At 43.6% G+C, this 12,145-nt stretch overlaps 1 protein-coding gene across 2 annotated transcripts in view; it reads right to left on the minus strand.

Annotated features, from left to right (window-relative positions):
• Positions 1-3,112: 3,112 nt before the first annotated feature.
• The window catches only part of khsrp (KH-type splicing regulatory protein), a 52,087-nt gene continuing 43,054 nt past the window's right edge, over positions 3,113-12,145 (minus strand). For both annotated transcript variants that reach the window (XM_063035897.1, XM_063035898.1), the window contains exons 17-21: positions 11,602-11,718; positions 10,637-10,720; positions 10,031-10,111; positions 6,090-6,268; positions 3,113-3,578 (exon numbers count right to left, since the gene is read on the minus strand). In XM_063035897.1, the coding sequence (XP_062891967.1) occupies positions 3,570-3,578; positions 6,090-6,268; positions 10,031-10,111; positions 10,637-10,720; positions 11,602-11,718 (470 nt within the window). In that variant the 3' untranslated portion in view covers positions 3,113-3,569. The remainder of the gene's footprint in view (positions 3,579-6,089; positions 6,269-10,030; positions 10,112-10,636; positions 10,721-11,601; positions 11,719-12,145) is intronic.

Raw genomic sequence — 12,145 nt, forward strand, 5'->3', positions numbered from 1 at the left:
TGTGGAATTCTTTGCACAGGCAGCAGCTGCGGAGGCCAGGTCTCAGACTGCATTTAAGGGAGAGGTTCATAGGTTCTTGATTAGTCAGGGTGTGATAAGTTTATGGGGAGAAGGCAGGAGAATGGGGTTAAGGGGAAAAGGATCACCCATGGTGAAATGGCAGAGCAGACTCCAGTGGCCTAATTGTGCTTGTCTTATGGTCTTTAAGGTACTGCACGGATGCCTCCTTTTGATGTGATTTTTAAACTGTAGCCCTTTCTGCTATTTGGTGGATCATCTTTGTCCATAGGTACCATCTCACAAAGCAGGGGAATTACCCCCTGCATTCTTTTTAATACTTACTGTTCTCTCAATATTTTTGAACCAGATGACCTGGTCAATATGTGGAACCCATCCCCTCACCCCCCAACACTATTTCCATTTTCTGTTATACCTTATATTCAGCAACTCCTATGCCTTATGGATATATAAATAATCTATGTATACCTTATGTATTCATAAGTCTTTATTATTGTATTGATTTTTGTGCTGCATTGTATGCAAAGTAACAATTATTTCATTCTTTTTACATTTGTGTACTGTTAATAACATTAAACAAGTCGAAAGAAATTGCCAAATACAAACTGGTTCATTGTTCCCTGCAACAGTGATTGCACTTCAGTTCATATTTTGAAGTTCAGGCCAGCACAGATCAGCCGTGATCTTATTCAACGACGGGGCAGGCTTGAAGGGCCTGCCCGCTTGCTTCCATTTTGTGTGTTGGCTGTTCCAACTGCACTGGGGTGTTCCAAGAGGAAGCTTTCTGGTCACTAGTCTGCTAGTCACCAAGAATAAGCCATCTCTGCTCTTGTTAACCCCATCCCATGCCCTTTTACACACTTGTGCAAATGCCCTCTCCTCCCAACCCCTAAATGCCCCAACTCCATGATGCACTATTCTTGATTGATCTTAATGTTCGAAGTAAATGTTTACGTACGTGTCATCATATACAACCATTCTTCTGTGGGCGAGCTCAGCAAATCTATACAACAGTAACTATAGCAGGATCCATGAAAGATCAACCAGAGTGCAGAAGACAACAAACTGTGCAAATGCAAATATAAATAAAGAACAATAAATAACAGGAATATGAAACAACAAGAGTCCTTAAAGTGAGATAATCAGTTGTGGGAACATCTCAATGGATGGGCAATTGAGTGTAGTTATCACCTTTGTTCAAGAGTCTGATGGTTGTGGGGTAGTAACTAACTGCATGGGAAGATGCAACTTTTCCCTTCTGGCACAAGCAGCAGGACAATTCAAACATTGTAAAATAAAACACTGTAAATACAACCAATTAATCAATGTCCTTTTAAAATGTTGACTGATACTTTACACACAGGATGTGGAACACCATCAGCAGGGGCAATATGAGCTTGTGAAGGATACTATAAAAATTATCCGTTTATTCCCTGGACCAAGTTATATAATTCAATCAAGGTCAGCTGGAACTGAATTGAATGGCTGAAGTTTTGAGGATGAATGGCTGAAGTTTTGAGGATGAATGGCTGAAGTTTTGCGTTCGATCAGTAGGTGGCAGAACAGTATTAAAATTCCACACATCACAGCAAAAAGAGCGCCACCTATTGGCAAGACTGTGCATAAAATGATGGCCACTGTCACGTCAGTTTGACTGAAGAACAGCATTAAGAGTGACCAACAATACCAGGGTTAAATCTGCATTCTGCTGTCTACAGTAAACACATTAACTAACACTCGTTGGAAGAGACAAATCGATCTTCTTGGGATTTCAGCCTGATTAAATATAGGAAATGCACTGTGCCCCAAATCTGGCCTATATCCACACCGCAAGATTCAATTCAATTCAAAATTCAATTCCCATCACTGCCTGTAAAGTTTGTATGTGCTCCCCGTGACCACACGGGTTTCCTCTGGGTGCTCCGGTTTCCTCCCACAGTCCAAAGCCTACTGGTTAGTAGGTTAATTGGTCATTGTAAGTTGTCCCATGATTAGGATCGGGTTAAATCATAGTGGCCGGAAGGGCCCACTGCACTCTGTGTCTCGATGAATAAAAACTAAATAAGGTCACGTACACAATGGACAGATGGGCAGGTGATGAATATCACAGAGCTGTTACCTCTCAGCTCCGAAACCTGACATCCAGTCCTGTCTGTGTGAAGTTTGCACTGACACCATGGGTTTCCTGTCACAGTAAGAACGTGCAGGTTGGTAGACTGAATATTCACAGTAAATTACTGCTAGTGAGTGGTAGAATCTGGGGAGGGAAGTTAAGAATGTGGGGAGATTAAATCAATGAAAGGGCCAGTGTAAATGGGGCCTGTTTCCATGCTGTCAGGATGAGAGTAAAAGCTTATCAAAATTGCTGTCTGACTCAGCCATCCTGGCCTATGTGATTCTAGTCCCCGAGGTGTTGTAGACCTATTCCAACTTTCTGAAACAGTCCATAAGCAGGGTTCAGTGGATAATTAGGGTAGACATTAAGTGCTAGCCTTGCTGGTACCATACACACCCTGTAAATGGATAAAGCATGAGAGATCACATCTTTCTGCAGCGAGCAGAGAAAACAAACCTCAGCGAATGTACTTCCTGGCACACAGCAAAATCACTCAGCAAGATGTCAGTCATACTGCATCAGTTCTCAAGCATCTTACAGCCAGTGATTGAAGACCCTGTGCCTCAGGTATAACAGCCCTCTGCAGGGGTAATATCAACAATCCAGCTGCAGCTCCATGCCCACTCAGTGCTAGCAGGATCCAATCACACATGCAGTCAGTCAAAACTAATTCAGGGTTACCTTTCTTAAAGCCAATAACTTGGGCGCAGGATGTCGCTGTCCGGCCCTGTAGTGACTGAAGGGGACACAACCTGCCCAGGCACTGCATTTCAAAGGTCAGCTTGCACTCCCACTACCCCCTATCCCTGACCCAAAAGCAACTGCAGACAAGACCCCTACCCCCAACCCAAAACCAACGGCAGACAAGCAACGATACGTGTGAGATCGGGCGCTGCTCGCCGGACGCCGGCATCTTCAGTGCCGTGAACAGAGACCAACAAGCTTGAGACAAGGCAGAAGCATCGCAGTAAAGAGCCACTGTTTTAATATCATTTATTGTGAAGTGTAAAACGAGCGGTAAAAAGTAAAAACCAAGCTTACATTGTTTTTCTTTTAAACCTTAACAGACAACAAGATGCAAAAAACAGACCAGCAGCCATTTTCAGTGTAATGGATTTGATTTCAACAGTACATTGTCTGGAATGTTCAACTATCTTCAACTAAAAGCCGAGTGATCTATATTTAAAATAAAAACAAAAAAGTATTATCCTGAATTTTTCACTTCCCCCCCATCCATTTTTTTGTTTTTTTTTCTCTCTCCTGTAGACGGACTGAATCTGAAGTTGGAGCTGAGCTTAATCTACCTCCTACACTGGCTCAACATGAACGTCTTTAAACAGTGATAGGGAACCTAAGCCTATGGATCTTCATCAGTCTGCATCATTGTTAAAAGGAATATTCTTCCCGACGATACTGCAATCGTCCCCCGTTTGCTTCACTGTGTCTGTGGGAGAGAAAATATTTAATGTGGAAATTAGTGGGATGACACAACAGGGAATCCATCTTGTGAGATGATGCATTCCTATGGCAGATTCAATTGAATATAGTTAAGTGTGAGGTATTACATTTTGGTAGGAAAAAGAAGGCCATATATTGCTGGGATAGAAGTACAAAAAGGAGTAGCGAAACGGGGATTCAAAGCGTGCGCACACAGACAGTGACACAGGTTAACAAGGCGGAAAAAGTATAAACAAAGCATCAGGGCTCACTTCTAGAATTACAGAATGAAAATCAGACATAAAACGTGCAGAACTTTTCCTCAGAGCATGGGCTTGGCCTCCACGTTACTGAAGAGGTAGTGAGGAAAGTATAATAAAGATTTACAGGCAACACCGAAATGGGAGGTTTATGGCCATCAGAAAGATAGAACAGAGTGGCTCTTTTCACTGGAAGACAGAAGAACAAGGGGGCGCAGGGTGGGCTGACACAAGGTGATGAAATGTTTTGACAGAGTAGATGTAGTTGAATCCATCTGCTGCCAGGCCCAAAAGCAGGAGCTAGCAATCTAAGAGTCAACAACAAACCCCAAGGAGAATTCAGAGGAATCCAGAGCGGCGAGAATAGAAAGAATACTTCTGCAGGAGGAGCGAGGCAAAAGCAGGTGCATTTAAGCTGAGTAAGCATAAGGGAGAGGAGTGGTTACAATGGATGGGCTAAAATACAAAAGACTAGTATGGAATAGCTGATCCCAAAGCCCATTTCTGTTCTATAGGCTCAACATGATTCATCTCAATAATGCTCATGGTTAAAATTTAGATCTAACCATAAGCCACTGATCTAAATGGACAAATTTCTAGCTAATTACAACTATTTATAAACCTGATGTCAGAGGGCCTTTTATCTGTATTAAACTTAAGGCTTCTTAGCGGGAACTGGCACTTTTTTGTGATAATGTAGAGTCTGTACCTGCATCAGCTGAAGCCTACATACAGGATTGAGAAGAATGGGAAAACTAGGTAGCCCCTTCAATGAGCAAGCATTGGCACAAATTGGCCAAGCAGACACCTTCTGTGGTGAAAGTTCTGATGTCTCTGCCCGTCGGTGCCCGAGATTACAACTTAACTCCATGTAAAGAACCTGTAAAGTAAAGGCATTTCTGTGCTATTTTCAATCCATCACACAAATTGACTTTGCAAGTTCCACGTTGACCAGAAGGTCAAAACATGTGACGGGAAAGATATGAAATCAGAGATGGCTTCCAGTCACTGATGAATCACATCCTCACGTGTCTGACAATGAAAGTCTTCAACAGGTCTGCGTGTCCAACCGAAAGTAGCATATCTTGCCGTGAACAACCTCGCGTACCAGTCTTTTCTCCTGCTTCACTGAACCTTCGAAGATGAGGAGTAAAGAAGCGGTGTACAAGTATAGGTCACAAGATTTCTGTCATTGGGAGTGACAGTTCAGGAGTCACTGGCAGTAGGATCAGTGTGACTGCTTGTTCTAGAAGCATGTAACATCACATTTTTGAAGTAATAAATGAACATAGCAGACATTGTATGGATAACTGCTGATGACAGTACAATTGGGAGACAGTAGCAATAAACCAAACACAAACAGAAATGTGAGGGGGAGTGGGGCGCGGGCGAGAGAGAGACAGGGGGGAGCGGGGCGCGGGCGCGAGCGAGAGGGGGGAGCGGGGCGCGAGCGAGAGGGGGGAGCGGGGCGCGAGCGAGAGGGGGGAGCGGGGCGCGAGCGAGAGGGGGGAGCGGGGCGCGAGCGAGAGGGGGGAGCGGGGCGCGAGCGAGAGGGGGGAGCGGGGCGCGAGCGAGAGGGGGGAGCGGGGCGCGAGCGAGAGGGGGGAGCGGGGCGCGAGCGAGAGGGGGGAGCGGGGCGCGAGCGAGAGGGGGAGCGGGGCGCGAGCGAGAGGGGGAGCGGGGCGCGAGCGAGAGGGGGGAGCGGGGCGCGAGCGAGAGGGGGGAGCGGGGCGCGAGCGAGAGGGGGAGCGGGGCGCGAGCGAGAGAGGGGGAAGAAAGAGAAAGAAAAAAGGTAAACTAATTTCAAGAGAAAGTGTAGAAAAGGTTAAAAGCAAGAGAAAATGCCCATTTTGCACTACTGAACTGCTTCTGGAAAGTGCCATCAACATGAAGTAGCAACACATTGTTGGGAAAGTAAAGCCTCAACCATTTACACTATTAATCCTTTCAGTGCTTAATTCAAAGATGGAATGATTGCATGTATTGGTTCTGCTGAGCAGCAAGTCACTGAGGGGAGAGAACAGGAGCAAGAAAAAAGGAGAAAGTGTGCAAGTGGTTGAACACATGCAGTCACCCACTGACTGTGTACGCCTGGTCTGAGACACCGAGTTCCAGACTGAGTTTAACAGGCCGCTTTCAGTTGGTTGTAGCCACAGCACTGTGATGACTGAGTGAAGGCAGAGCCATGTCCAGAAGGCACCACTGCTGCAAGAAGAAGAGAGCTAGAACCTGTAGGGAGGAGGGGGTTGCGGACGTACCGGTTGCCCTTGCTGTGTGGGTGGTTGCTGGGGAGCGGGTTGTGGTGCCCCTGGTTGACCATAGTATGCTGCCTGCTGTCTGTAGTACTCAGCCCAGGCTGCACTATAATCCGGCTGGGCTCCAGGCTGTGGTGCCGCCGCTGCTGCTGCTGCTGCTGCCGCCCCCTGGGCGCTCTGAGCTGTGGAAGAGACAGTAACAGTCAACATGCATAAACCTAAACAGCACACCCCCAACAAACAGCAACTCTTCCCACAATCAATGACCACTTTATTAGGTACACTTACACACATGCAGACATTAATGCAAATATCTAATCACGTGGCAGCAATTCAAAGCATAAAAGCATGCAGATACAGTCAATCAGTTCAGTTACTGTTCAGACATCACAATGGGGACAAAATGTGATCTTAGTAACTTTGACTGTGGAATGACTGTTGGCGCCAAACGGAGTGGTTTGAGTATCTCAGAAACTGTTGATTTTCTGGGATTTGTACGCGCACTATCCAGAGTTTACACAAAATATAAAAAAACTTTTAAAAAGCAGTGCGCAGCAGATCTCTGCGCAAAAATACCTTGTTAAGAGGTCAGAAGAGAATGGCCAGATTAATTCAAGCTGACAGGAAGGCAACAGTAACTCAAATAACCCCTCATTATTACAATAATGTCATGCAGAAGAGCAGCTCTGAATGTACAACACATCAAACCCAGAAGTGGATGGGCTACAACCTGTAAAAGACCACAAACATACTGGAGGCTCCTAATGAAGCAGCCACTGAATATAATTCTCCTTTAAAGTTGTTTCTAAAATACATCTAAGGAAAACAGTTGAGATGTACACTGTCTGCAGAAGAGTTTAAATCTTATGGCCTTTTGTTTTCTTATTAATCAAGCACACAAGCTGAATGCAGCTTTACACTTCCAGCTTCCAGCCTCTGAATATCTGCCTGCCCTACGAACAATAGGCATCTCTTGCATCCAGTCTTGTGCACAGGGAGGGGGGTGGGAAAGTGGGGGTCTTCAATGTTTCTATCATTCATTCTGTGGGGTTTCTTGTTTCGTGGATGTCTGTGAAGAGTAAGAATTTCAGGTTGTATATACTGTACACATTATTTTATGAAAACGGACCTTTGAACATATTCTGTGTTGTTTTCAGCTCACACTGAGCAAACATACAAGATAGGAGGAGCTACCTAATAAAGTGGCCACATGCAAATGTGAAATGCTGGTCATGCTGCATCTATGCAGATACAGTGGATTCCAGTTAAATAGGTCACTTCAGGACCAGTACAATTTGGCCCAATTAAGCAGCTACCCAATTAGTCGAAGTTGCATGGAAATAGTTAAAAGGCATAAAAATAACAAACTACTGAGTAACAATTTGTGTATTTAAATGAAATACAGAATAAATTATACTACCAATGACTCTACAGTACTATAACAGTATTAGTTATCGATAGAGGAATTCGTCTGGCACGTTTTGCTGACTGTAAATGAACACAATCAGCATGGACATCTCGTGCAGATATTGGACTGTCTTCATACAACGCTTTCAACAGCTGCATTCTCCAAATCTTAAAAAAAAGATTTGGATTACAAAAGATTATTACAATACTTTCATTGTAAGATGATTGCTGATAACTTCATAATTCCTAACTTGAAGTAGTAAAGTTGTTCCATTTTAACTCCCTGCTGTTTCTGGCATCTCCAAGCCTGAATTCTTGAAACCAGAGTGAGCAAACCAGTGCTGAATTGTCTTATTGATTATTCCTTACAGTGATAAAAATCACTTTTTTTTAAAAAAAAAACAAACACATGCAACTGATGCTATTAAAAGCTGATCGCTCTAAGCACGGTATAGCGTTTAACAGCCATACAAGTGCACATGATTGACACTAGTTAGAAATTGTTTGGCAACAATTTCCTCCCCAGTTAAGCAGTATAGTGTCCCAAATAAAAGAAAACACGGCTATTATCTTGATTTAGTTTTTGTTCTTTAAGAATTGTCCCAAACCAAAGGGCCAATTAACCAGAATTCACTGTACATCTCAAATATTAAATTATGACCCTTTACACAAGGGCAGGTTCCTAAGGTTGTCATAGACGGGGGTAGTAGTGGGGATAAGCTCCCACTAACTATAAAGTGCTCCAAATGGTGTGCATCACTAACATCTCTGACAACCAATTCCAACTCTTGCCCTTCACATGTGGCTTAGCTACTAGGCCCGGTGGAACTGTTTCTACTGACTAGAGAAGAGGCAAAGGTGGACCAGTTGCTTTGGGCAGGTGGGGCTCGTCAGCCTTAAACTGCAGCCTGCCTAGAAGGAAAACTCTGGTTTTAAATCTCCACTGCCTTGCAGCCATACCCATCCACGGGAAAGGCTTTGTGAGTAAACTCTGAGGAAGAAATCCGGAACCGGGGTCCCTAAGGCAGTTTGATGTTGTTTAGAACTTCACTCTGGCAACCTCTGCGACGACACTGGTGCCAAGCTATATCAGCACTTGCCCTTCCCTTGGACTACGTCAGTGATGTGGAGAGGGGAAACCTGCTGCATGGAAAAAACAGACGGTTCTTCAAATCTTCCGACCCAGGCTTGCGTCCTGGAGAGGACGGACACAGTCCACCAGAGGCGCAAACCCATGATCCCCTGGGATTGACAGCTGTCTACTACTACACAAGGGCAATGAAAAAGCTGAAGGTGCCTGCCAACCAGAGACTTGCCTGTCTGGCTGAGGTGAATTCTTTTTAAGGAATCTCCTTTAAACGTAGACTACAACAGGACAGCATAGGCCATTTGACCATATGATGCTGTGCCAACCTTTTAACTTTCTTTAAGATCAACTTAACTCTTCCTTCCTACATAACCCTTCATTTTTTTCATCTAGGGGTCATTGAAAAGTCTTAACGCATCTGCCTCCACCACCACCCTTGGCTCTACTCTCTACTCTACTCTCCACCACTCTGTATAGAACTTACCTTTGACATCCCACCCCATATACTTTGTTACAATCATCTTAAAAGTTATTCCCCATGGTATTAGCCCTGAGAAAAAGTCTCTGGCTAGCCACTTGATCTGTGCCTCTTATCATCTTGTCTCTATCAAGTCACCTCTTATCCATCCTAGAAAAAAAATAGGAGACATAGAGAGGATGTTTCCAATAGTGTGGAGACTAGGACCAGGTGGCACTACCTCAGAATAGAAGAGTGTCTCTTTGCAACAGAGATGAGGAGGAATTTCTTTTGCCATAGGGCAGTGAATCTGTGGAATTCATGGCCACAGGTGGCTGTGGAGGACAAGTCACTGGGTATATTTAAAAGGAGGAGATAGGTTCTTGATTAAGGGCATCAAAGGCTATGGGGAGAAGGCAGGACACTGAGAATGGGGGGAAAATAAATCAGCCATGATTGAAAGGCAGAGCAGACTTGATGGAATGAAATGCCTAAATTCTGCTCCTATGTCTTATGGTCTGCACAACATCCTCAGAAATAGAAATCCCTCAAACAACATTAACTATCAAAAAATTATGTTCATTAGTGATAGATATTAATGCATACAATTTGGCTACCACATTCACTATGTTACAACAGCAGCAAATATTTCATTGGATATCAACTGCTTTAAAATGCTTTTGACAGAGTTCAAGGTGTTACTGGGATGGAACATTACTTCTAGAGCTGAGACAGAGTACACTGGAAGCCTCAAAATATAGCCTCACAGATCTGAATATCGATATCACAAGGCTGAAAAGGAGAGCAGTTTTCAGTCAACACAGCTCATCTCTAAGGGGAATTTTATTCTACGATCAACAACAAAGTACCTTTAGTTAAACCGAGGCATTGTCTGCTCTTTGAATCCTATGTAAAAGACACCATGAACAAATTCAAGAAAACATTTCTCAAGGCTTTTATGAGTAGTAAGAAAGACAAGGGCAGTATGCTTACCTTGTTTCTTGTAGTACTCCTCCCATGCTTTTGTATAATCCTGCTGAGGGCCTGGTTGCTGGCCAGGTTGGTTCTGCTGGCCTGCAAAAGCAAACTCAGACTTTAGCTAAAGACGTCCAAAGGAGGGAAGAGTGACAGATGGAGAAAGCCACTTTGATCCATTTGACATTGGGTCGCTGCACAAAAATGTGGACAGTATAGCAGAAAAACTGGAATGTTAGTCAGAGTATTATTAGTTACTCAGATGTACACGCCACAAGCAGCATGGACTGGCACACCACACAAGAACAGATGGGAACCAAGTGGGTTCAACTCACGGTTCAGGCTCAATGCTCCCCTCTCTCAGTCATGGTGCAGAGAATATCAGCTATTCATCTGAGGTATTCAGCATTAAAGTACAGGTACGGTCAAGGCCACCAGAGGGCAGGGGAGAAATACTTTATCAAATGTGAAGTCTTAACACTAGAGTTTTGGAAAACACTATAAAATTACATTTGTGATGACAAAGCCAAGCATTCTGGATAAGAAATGGGAAAGGCAGGCATCAATTCAGCAAGCCAATTCAGGTACGGAAATAATCTCCAAAAGTAAATGAAAGATACCCACCTAGTTTCTTATAATATTCTTCCCATGCTTTAGTGTAATCAGGTTGACCTCCGGGACCTTGAACTGGAGGCTGCTGTGTTGGATCTGTTTAAATAAAAAGGAGTTAAAATATAATTAAAAGATAACAGTAGTGTTTTTTTTTATAAGCACCAAAAGGCAGCAGCTTCAAATCTGAAAATGGAACATGAAACCCAGGGCAGGAGAATGCTACACTGTCTGTGGCCCCTCATTTTACAGGAGATTAATTAAAGTCATGCATCTGCTTTCTCAAATAGATGTAGAGGATACCACTGTTCTACTGGGAAGATATCTTCTGTTCAACCAATACCTCTTGCTCAACCAACAAAAACAAAAGTGATGCCAGCTAAGTACCTGTGGTAACCTGCTCCATGCAAATTGCCTGCCAGGTTTCAATGGTAGCTATTTAAATAAATATCGACTGTAATTTGACACAGCTGTGGAGGGAGTCAGAAATTCACATCTAAGAGTCTTACAAGGAAGCATGCATCAGCAATGGCATTTCATAGCAGTCAAGCCTGGCAGCTACATTATGACTGATTGATTTCAGTTTGCAAGTAGTTATCCTCTACTCACTGCAATTTTCTGGAGAAATTATCCTGCTTTAATGCAGAGAAGTCGCTGTAGTCCATTTCTTCTACTCTTTAAAAAAAAGTTTGCTTGTGGCAATCCAGTCTAAAGCTCTGACACTTGTGTTATTGCAGTATTCTTCTAAAAGTTTACCAAAAGTGCAAGGTGTACTGCATCCAAAAGTTCATCACCTTTTATAGAGGTATGTTTTATTTAACAAATATCACTGGAAAATACAATTATTTTCCCTTCAACTCATTTTAAAATTTCATTACTCAAATTTAAGGATAGATTTAGGTTTGATGACATCCATCATTGCAGCTTCCCTTAAAATTTACAAGGGAGTGGAGACGATGTGCAGCCTATCCACGTCTTACCTGGCCCTGGTGGAGCAGCAGCGGGCTGTTGGGGTGGGACAGGTGCAGGAGGCTGTTGGTAATACTGTTGGTAATAGGCAGCCCAGGCAGCAGCATTTGGATCTCCAGGAGCTTTACCTGTACCACAAAAGACGCTGTTAATATTCCACAAGATGATACAGCTCAAATTTTCAAAACAAAGCCTTCACCCCACCCACAGAAAAGCGATCCACAATTGAAAAAGTCAAGAGGCCAAACATTTGGCAGAAGGTACAAGACCTCATATGGGCAGGACGGACAATGGGAAAAGACAAAGAAACAAAGCTAAGTGAGTCAGACTGTATCTATAGAAAGAAAAATAGGTAACATTTGAAGCAACGCACACAAATTGCTGGAGGAACTTCAGTCCTGAAGAAGGGTCTCGGCCCACAATGTCAACTGTTAACTCCTTTCCATAGATGCTGTCTGACCTGCTGAGTTCCTCCAGCATTATGTAAGCGTTGGTTTGGATTTCCAGCATCTGCAGATTCTCTCCTGTTTAAGATAGCATTTAAAGTCAAAGATC

This window comes from Mobula hypostoma, chromosome 29 (assembly GCF_963921235.1).
Source record: "Mobula hypostoma chromosome 29, sMobHyp1.1, whole genome shotgun sequence".
NCBI classification, from domain to species: Eukaryota; Metazoa; Chordata; class Chondrichthyes; order Myliobatiformes; family Myliobatidae; genus Mobula; species Mobula hypostoma.